This window comes from Alligator sinensis, unplaced genomic scaffold (genome assembly GCF_000455745.1).
Source record: "Alligator sinensis unplaced genomic scaffold, ASM45574v1 scaffold150_1, whole genome shotgun sequence".
NCBI classification, from domain to species: Eukaryota; Metazoa; Chordata; order Crocodylia; family Alligatoridae; genus Alligator; species Alligator sinensis.
This window is the reverse complement of record NW_005841840.1, coordinates 5,420,829-5,443,334: the sequence shown is the minus strand read 5'-3', so window position 1 is coordinate 5,443,334 and position 22,506 is coordinate 5,420,829. Positions and strand designations below refer to the sequence as shown.

The following is a 22,506-nucleotide window of genomic DNA, read 5'->3' as shown; positions in this document are numbered from 1 at the left end:
GAGAGGGTCCAGAGAAGGGCCACTCATATGGTTAAGGGCTTGCAGACCAAGCCCTAGGAGGAGAGACTAGAGAACCTGGACCTTTTCAGCCTCCGCAAGAGAAGGTTGAGAGGCGACCTTGTGGCTGCCTATAAGTTCATCACAGGGGCACAGAAGGGAATTGGGGAGGGTTTATTCACCAAGGCGCCCCCGGGGGTTACAAGAAATAATGGCCACAAGCTAGCAGAGAGCAGATTTAGATTGGACATTAGGAAGAACTTCTTCACAGTTAGAGTGGCCAGGGTCTGGAACGGGCTCCCACTCCCCTACCCTGGTGGTCTTCAAGAGGAGGTTGGATAGGCGTCTGGCTGGGGTCATCTAGACCCAGCCCTCTTTCCTGCCTATGCATGGGGTCAGACTCGATGATCTATTGAGGTCCCTTCCGACCCTAACAGCTATGAATCTATGAATCAAACTGAAGTACTGTGGGTTAAGATACAAGGGGGGGGGGAGGGCGAGGGGAAAGGGACTTGGTAGTGGGGGTCTACTATCGACTGCCACACCAGGAGGATGAGCTAGACCTGGAATTCTCTGGGCAGCTCTCAGAGGTCATATAGTCAAGAAGTATGGTTGTCATGGGTGACCTAAACTACCCTGACATCTGCTGGGCAGATCAGTCAGCTAGAACTAATCGCTCATGTAGGTTCTTAACCTGCCTACAGGACCTCCACCTGACAAAGGAGGTATACGATCCCACTAGGGAGAATGCCTTCCCCCTGGGCATTCTCCCTAGTGCCCAGGGAGAATGCTGGGCATTGGTGCTAGCTGGACTTGGTGCTAGCTATGGGGATTGACCTGGCTGGGGATCTGGAGGTACAAAGCAACTTAGAGGATAGTGACCATCAACTGATTGAATTCACTATTCGGCGAAGGGTGGGAAAAGTACGCAGCAGGGCAGAAGTGCTAGACTTCAGAAAGGCTGCCTTCAGGGTGCTTAGGAGTTTAGTTAGTGGGGCATTAAAGCTCAAGAGCATTGACAAAATTGGGGTCCAAGAAGGGTGGTCGTTCCTCAAGGAAGCAATCCTTTGGGCACAGAAAGAGGCAATCCCACTGAATAGTAAAGGGAGCAAAGGGGCTAAGAAACCCTCCTGCCTAAGCAAGGAAATCCAGGAAAGCCTAATGGCAAAAAGGGGCATACAGGCTGTGGAGGCAGGGGGTAGCTACCAAGGAGGAGTATACCTCCTTGGCTCGCACTTGCAGGGTATTAATTAGGAAGGCCAAAGCAGCATTAGAACTCAGGCTAGCAACAAATATTAAAGGACAACAAAAAGTCCTTCAGGTATATAGGGAGCAAAAAGAAGGAGCAGGGCAGCATAGGACCCCTACAGGATAAACAAGGTAGCTGGTGACAGATAGGAGGAACAAAGCAGAGCTCTTCAATGAGTTTTTTGCCTCTGTATTCTTGAACTCGGATCTAGGCAAATCTCCCAAATGCATTACTGACAGAAGCAGGGGAAACACCAGCCCAACAACTGTCAGTGCCAACTTAGTAAAGAGACATGTGGAGGGGCTGGATGTGTTTAAATCAGTGGGACCCAAGAATTCTGAAAGAATTAGCCAGTGTTATAGCAGAGCCACTGGCAAGACTGGGCACTCATGGTGCTCAACTGAGGTCCCTGAGGACTAGAAAAGGGCCAGTGTGGTTCCTATTTTCAAGAAGGGGAGGAAGGAAGATCCAAGTAACTATACACCGGTTAGTCTCACCTCTATCCTTGGATCACATTTATAGGAGTCCAGAGAGTAATATAATGCTGAAGGGTGACCAGCACAGGTTCATAGCAGGCAGATCCTGCCTAACTAACCTTGTTTTCTTTCTATGACAAGATCACTAAAAGCTTAAGATGTAGGTGTTGAGGTAAATGTCATCTATTGGTCTTCAACACAGTTTCCCATCCTATTCTTATTAGCAAATTGAACAGGTGTGCCATAGACGATTACACAGTCATGTGGGTGGCAAATTGGTTTAAGGGTTGTACCCAGAGAGTGGTGGTGGACAAGTCAGTAACAACCTCAAAAAATGTGGGCAGTGGGGTCCCCCAAGGCTTGGTCTTTGGGCCAGTACTGTACAATATCTTCATCAGCGACCTGGATGAGGGCATGGAAAGCACTCTGTTCAAGTTCGCAGATGACACCAAACTATGGGGTGAAGAAAACACACTGATGGGAAGAAACTGAATCCAGGTGGACCTGGACAGGTTAGAGAAGTGGGCAGAGAACAATAGGATTCAGTTCAACAAGGACAAGTGGAAGGTGCTACACCTAGCGAGAGGGAATCATCAGCACACCTATAGGCTGGGGCTGACCTCAGCAGCACAGCGCAGAAAGAGATCTTGGAGTCGTTGCTGACGCCAAGGTGAATATGAGTTGTCAATGTGACGAAGCAATTAGCAGAGCTAATCGCACTTTGTCATGCGTTAGTAGGTGTATCACGAACAGGTTCAGGGAGGTGATGCTCCCCCTCTATGTGGCACTGGTAAGGCTGCAACTGGAGTACTGCATCCAATTCTGGGTGCCACACTTCAAAAGGGCCACTTGCATGGGTAGAAGCCTGCAGGGTATGCCTTATGAGCAAAGTCTGAGGGACCTGGACCTTTTCAGCCTCCACAAGAAAAGACTGAGGGGAGATCTTGTGGCAGTATACACATTCACTGTGGAGGGAGCAGCACGGAATAGGAGATGCTTACCAGACTACCCCTTGGAATAACCAGAAACAACAGCCACAAGCTGATGGAGAGTAGGTTTAGGTTGGACATCAGGAAGAACTTCTTCACCGCTAGGGTTGCCAGAATCTGGAACAGGCTTCCAAGGGAAGTGGTGCTTCTCCCCTACCATGGAGGTCTTCAAGAGAAGACTGGACAAATACCTAGCTGGGGTCACATGACCCCAGCACTTTTTTCCTGCCACTGGCAGGGGGTCAGACTCGATCCTTTTCAACCCCAGGATCTATGAATCTAGTCATAGTTGAATATGTGACTGCTTCAATGCATATTTAAATACGCTGCATTAATGCAGTACATATCAGAGTTTTTAAAAGAATATATGGATATCATTAATCGCAAAGTAAACCAGAAAGCCATACACTTTGAGATGTCCAAGTTTACAGCTGAATCTAGCCAAGAACAATAAGATTCTTTTGGTGTTCACCCTTCCCCCATTCCTTTCCAGTGAGGAGAAATACCAAAAAGGAAACAGGAAAAGTATCCCTAAGCCTTAGGGTATAATATCAAGCACAATGAGCCCACCTGGCCTTCAGGAATATTGCATCAGTCACAGACTCACAAGTCTCAAATCTCACTAAACAACACAAACTCTCTCCTCCTCCACTGTGGATTGGTAAAACTTTTCTATTATGCTTCAATAAAACAGGCCCTTTTAAAGAGTTTAATTTTATTTTACATTCTTGTTTTTTGTTACTGAATATAAGATAAGAATCACTTAAAGAAATTTAAATATATCTCTTTTTTTAATCCCTCAGCTTGATCTTTCTGTCCAGTCCAGTGCCTCAGCTAGTACACCTTGTTGACTATTAGCAATAAAAGAAAGAAAAGCACAATTTATGCTTAAAAATCATCTAAAAGAAAATCTGTCTCTTCAATTTCTCATGGATGTTAAATTATATGAGATCTTCAGAGAGTTTTAACTTACGCTTGATATGTCTGCTTTCCTTTATTGTCTACTGGCAAAACCAAGAGTGCTGAAGCTTTTTCACTGTACAAACAATAGTCTAGGAGTAGATGCACAAATTACTGATTTAAAATCAAATTAAGAATTTTCTGAAGTTCTAAACCATCGAAACAGCTTAGAGTAAAAGAAAGTAAAAATAAAGTTAACAGCAGCCATTACATTTAAATTAAAATATCAGCTCTATTTCCCTGGCTACGAGTGAAATTCCTGTCACCTCAATTCCATACTCAACTGAAAGAACACTGAATATATGACCTGCATGGAGAGAAGCCAGAGCTTGTAAAAGGGCTTCAATTACCTTCTTCCATTTCAGCCTTATTGACCTCAGGTTTCATCCTGTCTACATTCAAGTAAAGTTGAAGCCTTTGCTAATTTCTAAATATGCCCCTTTCTCTTCACTGGTTCATGTATTCAGCAGTCCATTATTCCCCTCCCTCTGGTGACTCTGTAGTAGCTATTAACTAAAACAAGCTGTTCCTATAAAAGTAGATGTACATACAGGTCTTTCGCTGAACTAGAATGACACTGTAAAATTCATGTATGATAAGGATGTTAAGACAAAACCAACAGGTTAAATTTAAAATGATGTTGTTCAAGTGGCAGAGAATATATTTATGCGGCCAAAAACAGACACTGAATTTCTCCTGGGAGAGTCACTGTACCATATTCAGTGTATAGATTAGGGGAGAACCGATAAAGATTTTGTTGGCCAATATCAATATGCCTGATGAATAATCAGCTATTGTACAATACCAATCCAATAACCGCTTTACAGGAGCACAGCCAGGCAGGATGGAGAGCAGCTCCCTGCAGATAAGTCTGTAGAGAGGAAGGGACGTGCACGAGGACCAGATTGAGGCCCCCATGGTGAGAGAGAGAGTGAGGTAGGGCAGGGACTGGGGGCTCTGCCCAGCCAGGGTGGTGAATAGGATCCCGGGACCAGGACACAGAGTGGGACAGAGCTACGGGTGGCTCATCCAGGGAATCAGCATCCCAGCACTTAAAAATGGCAGTGTGGGCACTTGAACTAAAGCTTTTCAAATGAGCATTAGCTAAAGTGCTGCCACCACCACTTTTAAGCGTGGAGATGCTTTTAACTGGAGTTGAGCTGAGTGGGGCAAAGGTGGGCTGCTCACTGCAGGTTCAGGGCTCTCTGCTCTGCTGCCTTTGCCCTGGGAGCCACATGCTGGCCGTGCGTCCCCTGCCCTCCTGGCAGCAGGAGGCACAACTCACTACCCCCACCGCTGCTGGGAAGGCAGGGGATGTCCAGCCAGTGCACAGCTCCCGGGACAAAGGCAGTAGAGCAGAGAGCCCCGAGCCTGCAGCGAGCAGTACGCCTCCATTCTCACCCCACGTACAAATCCATTGCGGGGGGCACATGCCCCCCAGGTCTCCCCTGGGGGTGTGCAAAGCGCAGGGAGGCAGGCCCCTGCTCCCCATACCCCTTGGACAAGCTGTCTACAGCTCTTGACCTGCTTCCCACCTCAATTCACTGCCCTAGCTGGGCAGTGCCCCCAACCCCAGCCCCTCCCTCACCACAGGGGCCTTCATCTGCCCTCCCCCCCCTGCTTCTTCCCTTCCACAGACTTACCTGCAGGATGATGCTCTCCACACTGCCTGGCTGTATTCCTGGCCGTGTGCATGTACGCAGCGTCCAGGGGCCCCACAGCCAGAAGACATACTATATTTATTGGTGACATTATCAGCTACACTAGCCAAAAAAAGCTGATAGCCGATAAAGTTTGAAAAGCTGATAGCCGATATCGATGAACCTCTCATACAAATGTTCAGACTTTTTCTCACAAAGCAAAAATGGCTGCTCAAGGGGAAAAATAATCTAGGAATAACCAGGGTTAAATTACTCCCAGAAGAGTTTCTTCTGGGAGAGTGAATGTTTGTACAAGTAACCCTTCTGAAAGAATCCATAGAACAATCTTGCAGCATTCCAGGGTGCTTTGATCCCTCCCCTTCTCCCCCTCAAGGAAACAGTTTGTCACTCTACTACTCCAACCAATCAGGGAACAGAACATACCTCAAATTGAGCAAAACTCTGTATATACCATGGTTTTTCTCAGAAGGGAACACAGACCTCTAACATATCTCCCCCTACAAAGAGATAGCACATCTGTTGCTGGATTCTGCTGCTCCAGAAGGGAGCAGAACATGTCCCCTTCACAATCTCCACATTGTGCTCCAGGGAGAGACAGGCTGACTCCAAGCAGGGCCTCCACCTGTTGCCAAGCAGACAGAGGGAGCCTGCACAGCATGCTGAGATGTGTGCACAGGGGCCCCGCCTAGCTGCACAGCGTCAGCAGTTTAATCTCTCTTCTCTTCGAGGACTTCGCATTCAAACGTTCATTTAGGTAATTTTTACTACCAGAGGAACAAACCCAGGAAAATTCTCCCTAATTATTTGAATGTGTGTACGCAGCACCAGTCTCAGTATGCTACTAACAAAAGCCTTACTGGCTGCATTACTACAAGTTAATAACTGCCTGTTGAGTTTGATGGCTGGCTCCTGTTAACTAGAATGTCTGTGCCAGAAGATACTAACATATTTCAAAATATATGCTTCTGTTCAAAATGGGGGCGGAAAACTGTATTAGTAGAAATTTTTGCAGAAAATGAGACAGGAAGACTTTGGTATGTCATGAGAAGCCAGCCAGCAAGCCTGGCCAATAGAGGAGAATAGAGGCATACCAGATACCTGAACTACAAATACCATGACACACTGAACCGGCTCAGGCAGACACAGATTAATGATTGAAATTTCTCGTGGAAAACCCTATTTTTGGAGAAAATACATTTTTCATTTAATTGTTTGGTTTTTAATGAAAAATTCCCAACCAGTTCTACTATTTTCTAGCTGCATGAAAAGTATAAGAGTAAACACCAATGGAGAGTCTTCTATGGCTCAAATGGAAGGCAACTGTATTTCTGGAGTTGAAGTCCTGAGCTTTGTTCTCAGTGCTTCATATATATGAACTAACTGGTGACAGTGCTGTTTCTATGTATCCTCCATATAAATCTTGCAAAAAAGAAAGGGGGTAAAACTTTCTATAAGTACTTTTAAAAGGTTAAAATTGTCATAAAATATTTACAAACTTCCAAGAAAATTCAGAAAACATCATTTTAAAAATATTTTTTCTATTACACTCCTTCTAAAGCAAGCACAGTAAGAAAAAAACTGACAAGTGGCTCACCAGACATGTCACTGCACAAATTTAGTGAATTTGATTTAAGAGAGAATTTTTCAGCAAACTGATACTTAAGGATATTGCAAACCATTTTTGTTTTTATTGAACTTCAAGTAACTAAAAAGGAAATGGACATAATCCTTTCCTCTTTTGTCTTTGTTTTGAAATTTCTTCCCTTAACTAAAAAAATTGATTAGAGAACTATTTAGAGAATAAACACTAAAATAGAATTAAATTATTCCAGAAGCTGGTTTGCACAAGAGACCACAGTGCATTTATTCTTACCTTGTCTATCATATCCGGTCGGTTTGTAGCTGCCAAAATTGTCACGTCCTTTAGCTGTTCTATCCCATCTATTTCCGTTAACAACTGAGCCAAGACACGGTCTGCTACATTCCCAGCACCTGAAGAGCTGATTAAAATAATACCACAGCATTAGTTTTCCCTTCCTAGAAGGGAAGGGTTTACTGTTATTTAAAACCTGGAAAAAACATATTCAGTTTCCTGGAATAACTTTCAAATTCATCTTTTTCACCTTCAACACTTAAAGGTAAACACAACATTAATCATTAAACTGATTAAACCTATATTCCAGAATCAGCCCTACAAAAGATTTCTTAATACTAGAAAAAATAGCTGGGCTTGTTACTTATTCCCTCACCATGGTGGCTTGTACAAGATCATCACATAATACAGTAGTCTGATTTAAACATTTCTAAGGTGGTAAGAACTCAAGTAACGTGGCTTCTTAATTAGTCAGATATTTTAGGAAGAGAACTACATTAGGCTCAATGGATGTGGCTACAGAGCAATTACAGCGTTGTGTTACAAAATCCTAAGGTGCAAGTTTGAGCTTTAGCTTGAACACACATCAACCTAGCTCCACCCCCACTCCTCTCCCCCAACAAATACATATTACACACACACACACACACGCCAACATTGGCATTAACCATACTTCATTTCAGAAAAAATATAAAAATTATGGGACATGTAGGTTCTTAGCTCCAATCACCTTGCAGTGATTTAAACCCACATCTCCCACTTACCAGGAAAATGCCCTAACCACCAGGGTAGGGGCCTGGCAGGACTGAGGGCACTCTCATGTTTCTCATTAAATCTGGGCCACTAGGTGGAAAGTAATACAGGAATCAGTGAACCCAGGAGAGCAAGCCAGAGGAATCCCGACTTGATCTTCTAGTGAGACGGGAACTTCCCTGGGCAGGAGGTTCCTGGGTTCTGCTCTACGTTCCCACAGCTATTTAGATGTGTTTATATTAAATAGCCATTGAATAAAATGTATATACAGATTTAGGAACAAGGGTAAGAACCCAAGGCTCCCCCGCTCTGAAGGAGTTATTAAGACTGCAATTAAAAAACTGACCCTCCCCTCCCCATAAAAAACCACCCACTCATAATCAGAAATAGGAACAAAGCTGTATCCAAAAGTGCACTGGGTTGGGCTAGACTGCAGTTCCTCATTTCCAAGACTTAAGATTGTTTACTAAGCCAAAATACTTGGTCCCTACGGCAGTGGTTCTCAACCTTTTTAGACTTGAGGCCACCCTGGATAGACCAGAAGCCCCCTCCCCTGCCCCCCTTAGAAAATGCCAGCTACTGGGGTGCTTGCAGACATAAAAAATACATACAGGTGCACCGATATATCGGTCCATATTGGATCAGTACTGATACAAGAAAAATTGACATTATCAGCAATCAGCTTTTTTTGGCCAGTGTAGCCAATTATGTCACCAATAAATGTCATGTGCATGCATGCAGCTGGCCACACGCATTCACACAGCCAGGAATACAGCCCAGCGGCTTGCATCCAGCTGATAAGTCTGTGGGGGGAATGGGCGTGGGAGGGTGCAGATCAAGGCCCCCACACAGAGAGGGAATGGAGCAGGAGCAGGTGCTGCCCAGCCGGGGCAGGGCAGGTGGGCAGGGTGTGGGATGGAGTCATGGGCGGCTTGTCCGGGGGATGCAGTGCGGTGTGGGGGGAAGCTCCCAGCCACTGCGCACACCCCCAGGGGAGGAATGGGATTTGTGTGCAGGGTGAGGGTGGGCTGTCCACTGCAGAATTAGAGCCAGAGGCTGTGCCAGTCTCTCCCTGGTGGGGGGGCTGGACTGGGACTTTGCTTGGTCAGGTGGGGGCAAGGCAGGCTGCAGCAGCACTGGGAGCAGGGGCTACAGGGTGGGCTACAGCCACCCCAAAACTCACCGTAGTCCCCCAGTAGCCACCCCTCCCAGCACCACCCCCACCCCCACCTGCATCCCCAGCCCAGCCCCCCTCATTCTCTCCCTTCACCACGGGGGGGGGGGCCTCGATCTGCCTCCCTCCACACACCCCTTCTCTCCCACAGATTTACCCACCAGAAGCTGATTTCCAAGCTGCCGAGCTGCATATCAGCAAGCAAATCGTTATCGGCCAACATGTCTGGTTAATAATTGGCCACGGGTATCAACCAAAAAGTCTTTATTGGTGCACCCTTAAAAAAAAAAAACCCCAAAAATTCCAGCATTTTAATTTAAACTTGGCACATTCCAATGCCAAGTGCCACACATCCTCAGAAGAGGCAGCGTGTTACTTCAACCTGGCTTGCCCAACATCTGTAAAGATCAGGTGCTTTAGTAGGGCTTTTTTGGCGCTTTTATCTAATAGATGATTAAATCAGCTTTAGCTAAAAGCACCAGAAAACCCTCCTGAAGCACCCAATCTTTACAAACACTGCAGAGCTAGGCTGAAGTAACACACTGCTGCTTCTGGTAAAGTGCAGCTTTTTAATTTTTTTAAACATGTGCAAGCAGCTTTGGTTTTCATCTTTTTTTGCCTACAGAAAAATAACAACAGTTTTTCTGTTGCAAAGAACTCAGAAAAAACACAACTATGGATATCTTTTTGAAATCTCTGGGTTTATCTTGCAAATCATGTTTACAGACTTAACAGTGCTAACATTATGTGGCACCCCACAGCATTTTTTAAAGGTACCCCAAGATATCTCGTTTAAGAATCACTGCCCTAGAGGCAAAGACAGTCAACAGCTTATTCTAAAAGCTCCCTCTGCTGAACAACTGCTGTAAGTACAGTTGAATAGTTAAAACAGGTGAGGAAGGGAGTACAATACAAATAGTATTGTAACCACTTTATTGAAGGCCTGCTTCTCTGATGGGCTAAACCTCAGGTTTTCTGTGGGACTTGCCTGCTGGTGATAAAACACAATAAATTATTATGTACATCTTTGTCATAGAAGGATTGCTCCAAGCGGAGTTTTCACAGCTGTTCATCACATTGTGCCACTTCATTTCCCTGCCTTTAAATGGACCTTTTCCAATACTTTTAAAAATACTATTTTCCATTATTACCTTCATGCTAATAACTGAAACAAGGTTTTTATGCTGATTTTATCATTATTTCTTTGGCAAACATTTATTTTGGTCTCTTCCCCACACATTTCTAGGCAAACATTAACTTTTTATGACTTGCAATAATTTTTTAGAATATTTTTATTTATGAATACACAGACCAATAAATTATAATCAGGTTGATTTTAAGATACAATGAATATTGCAATTTTTTGTTTGCAAATTCATGATGTATACCAACTACTCTAACTGCTGGATGCTTATACTACATAGATTATTAGTGCATCACTACCATAATCAATGTCAATATCTATCAGAGAACAATACTTGATATTTTTTTCAGAGTTCAAGAAATCTTAATATCACAAAATACATTTTGTGTAGATTTGTTATGAATAACTGCTATAGATATTCTATAATTTTCTGGAACAGGTATTTGAACACCTTTTGTAAGTATTCAAAATCTGAAAGGCATCTGCCACCATCTTGGAGATGACTGAGGGGACTGCTTAGAAATACTAGAGTAGAGTCCTGGGTTTGTTAGTCGCCAGTTTTATCTACTTTGATACAGCAGTGCTAGAAATTCACAAATGAAATCAAAGGATTTCTAAGCATATCCAAGAGACACAGCCCTCTTTATTTAAATTAAACATAACATGGTAAAAATGATACAGTTGCTGCATGTGAATAGCAAATAAGTTTCAAAGGACACAGAACTCAAATAAACAAATAAATAAATAAATAACATCACCTCTGTAAAATAAACTAGTCTTAAACAGGGACTCATGCCCCAAATCCTATAAAAACTCACATACTTACTTAACATTATATCCACTGATAGAAAGTTAAGCACAAAAATATGTGCAAGATCAGGGCCTAAATGATAAATGCACTTGAAATAGTATGAAATCACAAGTCTTTGGGGGAGCAGATAGACTTTTGTTCTGGTGAGGAGAGCAGAAATAACAAGCCTAACATGTTTTTGAAAGAATGGGCTAGTAAGTACATTCACCCCTCCTAATATGAATACCATTTTTTTTGTATACCACACTCCCAAATAAGAGGGTACACATTGTTTTTGAAAGACAGAATGTTAAAAAAACAATCTCTCAGAATTATGGCCTGAGCTGGCTTCTTCATGGAGAGGCAGTGCTGAAACATGACTGCCAGCTTCCTTGTGGGACAGCAAGCAGGACACATGAAGTCCAGTAGACATACTGTATACTCTTTCACGGCTACACTCAAATTGGCAATGATATTATTTAGCTGCTCAGCAAAAACTGTTGCCAATTTAAGAAGGGCTGTGAAAACACTAACACCAGAATTCATCTTTTCTGCTTACTGTCTGTGGAAGAAGCTTGCAGCCATCTTGCTGCATTGTCTCCATGCTTCTATTCTAGGAAAGAAAAAGCAGCTTCCCTGTTTAAGACATGTAGTAATGAGAAAATGTTGATTCCAGGGTAGAGGGGGCAGAAATCACTGATAATAGGGTCTCAAATTAAACAGATCCACATAAACTTAATTTCTGAAGGGTGATTACAAAGAAAAGAGAAAGACAGACTTTTCTTTGTAGCTACAGAGGATAGGACTAGGAGCCTCACACTGAAGCAGACAAAATCTAGGTTGGAGATTAGAAACAACTTTGTGCTTATGAGGGTGGTCAAACATTGGAATAGGCTACCTAGAGAAGATCCCTGAAAATTTTCCTAAGCAGGTTAGGTAGGAACTTGACTGGGATGGTTTACTCAGGGATGATCCTGCAGTGAGCAGGGGGCTGAACTAGATGACCTCCTTAGGTCCTCCTTCTAATTCTAACTAATTCTGGTAATGGCAAAATCCAAAAATGTTTTCAACGACTGAAAAAAGTTCTAAATTACAAACCAGGCTTTATATGTATATAAGATTTTACTCTTTTACACCCCATGCCAAATCCTACATACATACACCATATACTGTGGAATACCGTCTAAGTCAGTGGATCTGAGCAAAGGGCTGCCACTGAAGGATTTTGGCTTTTACTGAATTTTCCCTCATGGAGGAAATAGAGTAAAGGCTGGAGGGGAAGTATATTGTTTTGATTGAAAACAAAGTAAATCAAAATAAAAGTAAGAAAATGAAACACCTGGAATCTCTGATACTAAAACTGTTATCTTGAATGCTTGTATTTACTGGGTACTTTTGTGCTTGTATTTATATGTTGAACTAGGCTGTTGTACTATGCACCATATTTAGCATGCATTCTACCATAAATAAGATCTTTTGGGTTAGCAGTATATATCCTATAAAAAATGCAGACAGACAGACATATATAGTGAGAGATTTCTTCCCCAGCTGCTCTAGACCTGCGTCAGCACCGTGTGCTTCGAAAAGCTCTAACACTGTATAAACTGTTAATCTGAAGGGTGACATACAAGTATGCATTTTTTCATTTTCCCATGATTTCCCAGCAAGGGTTTCAAATTAGCGCAGGCAATGCTCATTAAGGCTGCCTGGGCTGTTGACGCAAACTCAGCAGTCAGAAAAACAAATTATGATCAACTCTCCAGTCTTACTCACATACTGTCAAAACCAACTTCCAGCCAAGTCGTCCTCTCTTCACCATCCCCTCTATTTTCCTCTTCCACTTGACCTCCACATATTTATGTCATCATCAAAACTGCACAGAAATAGCTATCAAAAGATGCATACTGCTACAGACTAATTTCCTGTCAATAAAATGACTGAGAATTAAGGCAGTCAAACTTCAGTTATACATATTTTGTGTGTGCGTGTGGTGTGGTGTGCTTTTACATACATACCTTGATCTCACTATAAATACTTTGAACTCCAAAGTAAAAAAAAGGGGGTGGGAAATATTTGGCATTATTACTGCCAAATCCTATATGCAATGTTGTTAAATTAAAATGGCATAGCTTTTTTTTTTAAAGTATGGAATATAATTATTAAATGACTGTGCAGTGCTAGTTAAATACCAAGCTTTAACATGTATCTGCTGGTCAAACATTATACATATGGATTTTTTTTGTCAACTCTTCTTCCCTTCTTTAGTACGCCTACGTTCTACAAATCTGCAATAATATTTTATAGCATAAAGCTAAATGTATTAAATCACTTGGAGCCAGATACAGTTCAGCATAAGAATAGTCTAACTAATTCAGGAGATAATCCACTGGTTTCAGACAGCTGGTGTTCTTGCATGTGCCTATCAATACCAATTCAATATCAATATCAAAGCCCTGAATTCCAAAGTACACCAAGTGAAACTGTTCATGAGTTTAGTGAACTTCACAGTGAGAGAAAGACTTTAGTCCTTAATAATCTGAATTAAATATGGCATCTTCCATGTGCATTTTAAGAGTTAGATACCATATTTTCTCACATAAAACATGCCATCCCCCATAAGATACATATCTTGTTTGTGAAAGGCAGAATAAAGAAAAGATGATCGTTCCTTCAAAATACCAGTGAGTACAGTATTTTTCCAAGGGGAACCAGCAGTTGAAGTAGCAGGGGAGCAAAACATTGTGGCTACTGGGTTAACCACCCACCTACAGGATGCCACAGGTGCTGCTAGCTCAGCCAAACTGCTCAACCCTTCTTTTTTTCCTCAAGCTGAACTGGGTGGGCAGCCAGCAGCACCTGTGGAGTGCGCCGAAAGCCCCACCCAACTGACTCAGCAGGACCCTGCCTCCCAGCACCTGAAGCTCAGCTCCACATGTGACAAGCAAAGTCAGTAACAGCTTCTACAGCTTGAGCCTCTGCCAAGAAAAAGAAAGTGTCCAACGCCAGCAGCTAGGGAGCCTGTATGCTCCATGTTCTGCCCTCTGTGCCACATATATAGCATAACTTGCGCTTTCCCCCAGCAGAATCTTTGATGCAGAAGTTGCTATTACCATATTTCCTTCCTTAAAATTCATGCCCCAATTTCCAGCAGCTGATTTTTGTAAAAATAAGGTGCATACTGTATGTGAGAAAATATGGTGTCTAAAATAAGCATAAAAAATTTACCACTGTTACCCATGATCAATCATCAAAGCTCAGTTCTGTGACAAGAGTCCATTACCTGTTTCCTGGCAAACAATTACCTTAGCTCATCTTCCCTCTCTGACTCAAGACCAAGGAGGCAAACGTCCAGTTAAGTCAGTAGGAGTCTGATTGTTCACATTCTCAAAGGAAAATCCATGAGTGTCTACTTAGATGAAGTTGGAGAAATGAAATGTATTTTGGAAGGTCAGTCTCCAAATCCAGCACAATATACCTACTTGCACAAATGCCCAAGCTGTGGAGATTTTGTTTTCAGATTTGGGTGTGTTAATGATACTTAAGATATCACATCAGTTAATCTTTGTGTTATAAGTAGCTTGTGAACTGCAGTGGGCTTGGGTTTTTCCTGCCATTATATCCGCCTCCCTTGTTTGGCACCTTTTATCCACTGTACTGTATCATACGCACACAACATGATCCTATGCATCACACACTCTAAAATACAAAGCTTCTAAAAGGCCCAATAACTAGTTTAAGAAATGAAGCCATTTCTGAGACTGAAAATATCTCAAGACCAGTACTGCTATTCCGCAAGACAAACACACACAGTTTCAGTTGACAATGAAATTTTGTGAATTAGAGTTCATAATAAAAGTACAATCAGACACTTAGTTGTAAGGTTATTCTGCAGGACTAATGTACACTATAGTAGTCTGGCAGAATACAGGATGTATCATTTTGATGGGAAAACCTATTTAAGCCCTTATCTGATAGTGATCCTATGGAGGAGAACTACTGAGCCTGCAGGAGACTATGTTGACTTCGGTGCTTATAGTGCAGGACTTGGCCTAAACAAAATCAGCTGCACAATCCAGGTCCTAAGTTACCAGATACACAAGTAGAAGACAGGCTTAAAAGTAAATTCCAGAACTGAAAGAAGTTCATCAATACCTTTTCTTACCTAATTATTTAAAATCAGCCGAAGAAACTATTTACTCCCTCAAATGAACATATTAAACATTAGCAAAAGTATGCGCAAGAATGATGCAATTCCATATTTCTTCTTTAAGACCAATAGTCTTAAACATGGTGTCCTGAATTGCCAAAGTAGTCAAACAACAAGGCTATTATGCTTTTTAAATCAACAGCAGCATTAAAATAACCCATTTCATATAGCTTTGACATCGTTTAGTCAACAGGACCTATGATGCAGATGGTTTGCAGTGTCTCATGCGACTCAACTGTCCAATCCTAGACTTGCATGACTTGTGGCAGTGGTTACAGATGTATATGTCATGGTTGGGTGGGTTGGGGGCTGCTTGCTTCCTACAGGTGTGACAGGGGGCCATCCCAAGGCCAGTCCCAACGTTGGCCCACCCCCCTGTCTGAGGCAGTCTGCCCACTTGCCTCACCTCTAATATAACTGAAAAGATGTTTCAAGGCAGGGGGCTGCCCATTTAATGCCCTGATGCCAAGGTTGTAATACATGGCTCTGTACTGCCTCTATACCGTGTCCCATGTCTCGCAGACGGCATCACTATATGGCTCCGGCCCCACACTGGACTCCACTATATTCCAGACTGAACATTAGGACCCTACCTTGGATCCTCCCCTACTCAGGCAGCCTAACCTCTGCCATCATACTGGGCTGCAAACCCCTCTAGATCCCTTTCCCTCTCAGCAGTGGCCCCCTCTGGGAGGGACCTTTGACCTCACAGGCCCTGGCCTTGCCTCTAGGCCAATCGGGACTTCAAGCTGCTAGCTCTGGCTGTCCCTCGTAGTGAGCGCTCTGGCCCTCTGACAGTCCTAGTCCTGGCCCCAGAATTGACCAGTCACGATTTTATAAGTAGGTTCTTGGCAGCTCTCTCATACAGGTCCACATTCTTGGCCCCATCCACACACTAGCCTCACTTTGTGAGCTTATAGACCACATAGTCACCCTGGACCCCTCCTGGGCCCGCTGCTCCACCCTACTGAGCCACTACTCCACTCCTCACTGGGCCTTATGCCCTGGGGGCTCAAGACCCACTCTATGGGCCTTGACCCTGTGGTTTTCTGTCGGGATGTGCTACCCTGGCCTTTCCGCTCCATGGAGTAACCCACAAGGCAGTGGGGGCTGAGGCTTTCTGGCACCCCATACTTGCCTTTCACTAGGGAGACACAGGTGTGGCATTTCCTGGAAACTGTCCTGCCACAGGCAGTCCCACCACACCATCCACAGCAGGTTGTAGTTCCAGGTGATGCCCCAGGACCAGAAGCTTCCTCCATCCCCATAGTTCCTACCCTTGATCTCCAGGTGTTCTGGGAGCATAGTTTCATAGTTGGTAGGGTCGGAAGGGACCTGAGCAGATCATCAAGTCCTAACCCCTGCCACGAGCAGGAAAGAATGCTGGGGTCAAATGACCCTGGCTAGGTGATTATCTAGCCTCCTTTTGAAGACCCCCAAGGGAGGAGTGAGCACCACTCCAGATCCTAGTCACCCTGACTATGAAATAGTGCTTCCTGATGTCTAGCCTGAACCTACTCGCAGTCAACTTGTGGCTGTTATTCCTAGTTACTCCCGGTAGTGCTCAGGGGAACAGACACTCTCCCGTACCACGCTGGTCCCCTCTGCTAAGTTTATAGACGGCCATCAGATCTGCTGGAGCAGTACTCCAGCTGGGAGATGTTCACCCTTTGGCTCCCCAGTTACAACTGCCAGGCTTTGCTCTCAGGGCCTGTCTTATACCCTAATTGCCTAGCTCTACACCAATCAGGCAGTCTCCTGGGTGCCATATGACACTCCTGATTGGGTCTGGTCCCAGATGCAGGCTGATCTGCAGACTGCTCAAGCCCTTAAAGTGGCAGGCACCAAAGATGCCCTGCCACACGGGCTCTTTTCTATTCAAGCTGTTGGAGCCAATTTCTTGCATGGACCTTGATGCCCTGGTGAAGACTATGATGATACTTGTTACAATCACTTGCCAAGGTTTCCCATTGGTCAGGATCGATTCCAAATGCCTTCATATCTCGCTTGCATGTGACTTTGTAGTGAAGCTTGGAAGGTCCTGTTGTTCTTGTTCCTTCTGATAGTTCCTCGTATAGCACATCCTTGGGTATGCATCCATCTTCCAATTTACTCAGATGGCCTAGCCAACTCAGTCAGCTGTGTTTGAGTACGACTGTCACACGTGGTAAATATGCCTTTTGAATAACCTCTGCATTGGTAACTTTACCTTGCCATTTGCTGTTGAGTGTGTAGCGTAAACCGTGCACGTGGAAGCTGTTTAACCTTTTTTCTTGATGTGCATAAGCTGTCCATGTTTTTGCACCATACATGAGAGTGATGAGTACACAAGCCTTGTACACTAGGATTTTGGTCTTGATGGCAAAGTTGTTCCATGCTCTTTTAGTTAGTCTGCTGAAGGTGGTGGCAGCCTTTCCAATGCGAACATTAACTTACTCATCCAGTGAGAGGTTGGTGGTCATTGTAAAACCTAGGTAGCGGAACTTTTGGACTACTGCTAGCTGGTTCTCATTAAGGATGACTAATGGATCTTGTGACAGAAACTCCCTGATAAGCACCTTTCTAACTTTAGTCTTTGCTTTAAGTTGTGAAAGGTTGAAGAGTTTCCCGCCCAATTTTGTATGGAAGTACACTTCACCTTCCATATCTTTAAACGCACAGTTCAGGAGCACTAAGAAGAAAATTCCAAAGTGTGTGGAAGATTCCAAGGAGATATTCCAATATCATATGTAAGTTTAAATAATGTCAGCATCCAAAGAAAATGGAAAAGAAACAACAACCTCATGTAGATCCACCGAACCTGCAGAGCTAAGCAAGTCAAAGAAAGTTTGGAAGAGCTGCTAAGGGCAAGGGTAGTTTCTCCATGCAAGTAACCAGTTTTCCTGTATATCTGCAAGGTTTTGTGACAGACCCTACAAGATTTACCATGGATAAGTGAACAACCTCTAGCCGACAGAACAGCGTCAGAAAATATTTGCACGGAGATTACCACCAAAATGTCATAGTATGCAGAATTATAGAGGTTGGGGATGATCTGGCCTGTTGTATTTATCTTTTAATATTGGACAAAGTTTACTTAAAAGTAGAGACAAATTTGCACAAAAAAAATTACAGTAAAAATCTAAAGTTTCAAGTTTTATAAACACTCCTGGAAATGATATCATCTCAAATTATTTATTTTACTGAAACTCTATGGAAATAATTTAATATTGAAATAAATGTAAAACTCATTGACGTAACAAAACGGTATTAAAAAATTAGTATTAGCTCAAATAAACTTTATTGGCAGGTTTCTTAATTTCTACACAAAATACTGAGGTAAAAGGTTCCTGAAATACCAAAGACCCCTGCCAGCACACTCCCACACGGGAGTCACTCTGCTCACGCAGTCTGAAGGATTTTATTGAGTCTGACATTTCTGTCAGGGCGTCGTAAGGGTAAACTGTCAGCAAGGAACACCTGCCAAGTCAGTCTTTTCAGTCCAACTGCCATGATCATAATTAACTGTCACACTGTTTTATTTCCTTCCCTCACAAATTCTGGTGAAATATGACTTTGGCAGTTCAAGGTTTTCCACAATATTAAGACTAAAAGAAAAAAAGAAAAAGAAGGAAAAATCTACCTATCCCAACAGCGTTAGTAGCAGCAATAATAATGGCAATACTTCCCAATCCATTCAATTAAGCCAGACTATTCAGGCAAATAAGCATTACAGATATCTAACGAAAGCAGGATTACGCCTTTTTTTCATATGTTAGAACTGATCTGGATTCAAAGAACATCACTACTACTTGAGTAAATTAACTGTTCTTATAAAGTTTCCCACATTCATAACAGCAATACAATAATATAGTTATACTTTACATTACTATTTTCATCCAAGTATCTCAACACAAATTGAAATAAATCTATTCATTACCTCTTCAAGTTAGTTATGACCTCTTTTTGAGATGGAAAACTGTGGCAAGGATAAGTGATTTACCTCCCTTCCTTCCACCCCTCCTCCCACCCCTCCCTTTGTGAAAGGAATTTCACAAAGCACAGACATAGCACAAGTGTGTACAACTATTAAAGAAACGCTGGACCAAATTTACAGCTGGCACAGACGGCCCCAATTCTACATCCAAATTAAGTCAGACATGACTGACTGTAATGCACTATGCCTGCTTTGTCTCCCATGACTGCCAAGGGATTGCAGACTGTCTAAAAGGAGAGAGGGCAAGTTATACAAATTCAGGGCTTCATGAATATCTGACTTTTCCTCTAGTTGAACATCCAACTTCTCTATTTGCATAAGCCTCTCATCCCCCAGCTACTTATAGGGGTCAGTGAAATGGAAAGGAAACTGAACTGGGGTCTATTTGAAAAGCAGTTGACACCTGAGAGGAGAGCACAGGAAAAAGGAAGTGGCCCTATAAAAACCTGTAGGAATTCCAAGTACCAAGGGAAGGGAAGATCACTTTCATCCTGTCCTTCAATTCACACTGCTCTCTCAATTTTTGATAGGTCTGGGTCAAAACAGTGGATGCACAATGGGATCTGCTTTCCACTGGCTCAGATTGGAGCAGACACAGGAAAGGGCCCTCACTTCGGTAAACAGCTCTATGGTTAAAAGTCTTCCCCTCATCCTGGCTCCTCTAATTAAGAAAGAGGGCAAGGCTAACCTACTGCAACACGCTCTCTCCTGTACCTGAAGATGTAGGGAGGAAAAAAGGGAGAATAATCGTTATTAGTCACTCACTCCAACCTTGTCTTGATTAGTAGTAACTAACTCATTCGCTATAAAAGGACTGAGAACAATTTAGTTCCTTGTCTCTCTCACCTGGAGGGAGGATTTTGCTCGGAGTAGAGCAGAAAGAGATACAAGGATTGGTATGTGGTAGTGAGGAGAAAGGAAGGGATTTCACAAAAAGAAACAAAATTATAAGGTGGTGCTAAATACATGACAGAGTTATCTCAAAGGGCTTAGCACACAAACAGACCAAGGAAGGGTTGAATGAACAAGCTTGAATATGAAACAGTTAGAAAAAATAGGGAAGAAAAGATGGAGTGGGGCTATGGAAGAGGAAAAAAAGACTAGGCAAAAAAAGTAAGGAAGAAAATCCAAGATAAAAGAAAAGAAGAGAGAAAAATCAGTGCAGGAGGTAAGACAAAGCAAACTGATAAATAGCTAAAAGGTAAACTAACAAAAAGAAATGGTGGCACTAACAGAAGTAAAACTGGATAGAACAAAATTCAATGGGATCAACTATGAAACTTTCTAAAAGTTTTTTTAAAACAAAATTAATTATGTCTGTGTGTAAATCAGCTGGGCAGATAATGGATTTTTGCTTATATGGCTGTACTGAACAATTAAAAAAAACCCAAAACGCTAGTTCAAGTTAAACCAGAACAATAACATAAAAAATCGTTTTAAGTCAATATAAAATGTTCATTTCACAGAAACAAAACACGTTGTTTCACTTTCAAGTTACTTACACCTTTTTCCTCGTCATTTAGGAGACTTTTTACAAGAAAAATGCCGTTTTCAAAAGAAAAGTAAATGTTTCATTTTGAAATTGTAAGAATTAAATATATCAACATTTTCAACATGTGCAAGACTTCCTGTTTTTGTTTTTTTGCAAACATACTGTTCATCAAAAATGCTTGCCCTTCTCAAATGTAAATATTTTATTGTATCCATCATATTAATAGATGAAGATGTTTTAAGGAACTACATTTGAGCTTCCTTCCTACACAAAGCAAATTCTGACAACTTCCATATTAAAAACTAGAATATTTCACAGGCATGAACCAAGTAGCAGGCTTTAGTTTTCAAAACCTCTCTCAGGATGATACCTGCAGGCCTGTCTTCCAGGGATCCACCCCAAGCACACTCTCCCAGTTCATAAATACTTAAGGGCACCTATAGATGTGCAGCAAGGCTGCTCCAACACACTGTAATTATAGTGCATTGGAGCAGACTCAATTAATCAAGTCTACTGAAGCGTGATAATTATCACGCTCCAGCAGACTCCAGCATCATGTGCATCAGCATCCCCGTGCCAAAAAATGCCTGCACAAGTGCTTTGACTAATGCTTGTTCGACAAGTTAAAGTACCTCCACCACCATCATTCAGCATGGGAATGCTGGTACACGTGACGCTCAGGGTGCTTTAATTAGAGCGGCTCCTGGATCCACTCTAATTATAGCCCCCTCTCCGCCCCACCCCGCACGCTCTATGTGGCTTTACCAAGAGGTATTAAAAACCAGGTCTTTTCTATCTATTAATTTACTCATGAGAGAAGACATATTTATGGAAGAGAGATAAGAAACCTTGTTTTCCAATTTGTCCTGCAATGTCTAGGCACTACAGGACGATGCTAAAAATTAAAATTCTACTACCCTGTTTGCATAGTAGCTGTGTTAAAAAAAAACCCATAAAGAAAAGAAAAAGAAACCTGAAGCACAGTATATTTTCCATTTCCTTTCATTCTGTTTTCCTCAGCACTTCTCCTTCCGTGCATTCCAGAAAGTTAATCAAGTTGAAAACTATAATCAATCATGTCTATTCTGGAAGCAACTAATGTTTAATCTGGAAGTACTACAGACCAGAATGTGAAATGTGAATAACCAGTCTGGATTCTACTTTTAGAGTATTGCATATATCAATATTTAAATACAATAGTGGTGTACTTCTAGTTGGATTGTAAACTAAGCTTCAGCTATTTAATGGACTTTAAATACTATCCGTTTCTTTATTCTTCCATATGCCATTCTAACTGACAAAGACTCCAATTCTGAAGATACTAAAGAACATGCTTAAATGGATACACAAACTGATTCTGGAGTCAACTGAATTATTTATTGGCAAAATTAGAGCTGCCCCACTCACAGCCCATGAGCACATGCAGCCCACAAGGGGTTATCTTACAGTCACTGAAATATTTCCTTCCGCTCTTTCCTGTAGCGGGCATGGTGACAGCACCTCCACCAACTCTATACTAGTGATTTACCTTAGGCAGGCGGATTCTCCTGCCGATTTTAGGCTACTTTGTCCTAAAAAAGCAAGACAAAGTGTCTTCTGTGAATAAGTGAAACCAATTAACAGCAGGTGCTGAAAGGGAGACCTTGAGAGGCCACCTATGCCCAAGGCAGCATTCCTGTATCATTCCTGACCCGTTTGTCTAACTGGTGATGTCAAACATACTCTGCCCCAGACCAGATTTAGACCACAGTCCTCTTTCTGAGAT

General features: G+C 42.6%; 1 protein-coding gene across 5 annotated transcripts in view; it reads right to left on the bottom strand.

The window, feature by feature from the left end:
* The window catches only part of SPATA5 (spermatogenesis associated 5), a 328,502-nt gene that overhangs the window by 206,974 nt on the left and 99,022 nt on the right, over positions 1 to 22,506 (bottom strand). For all 5 annotated transcript variants that reach the window (XM_025204774.1, XM_025204765.1, XM_025204785.1 and 2 more), the window contains one exon: positions 7,206 to 7,332. In XM_025204774.1, coding sequence (XP_025060559.1) covers positions 7,206 to 7,332 — 127 coding nt within the window. The remainder of the gene's footprint in view (positions 1 to 7,205; positions 7,333 to 22,506) is intronic.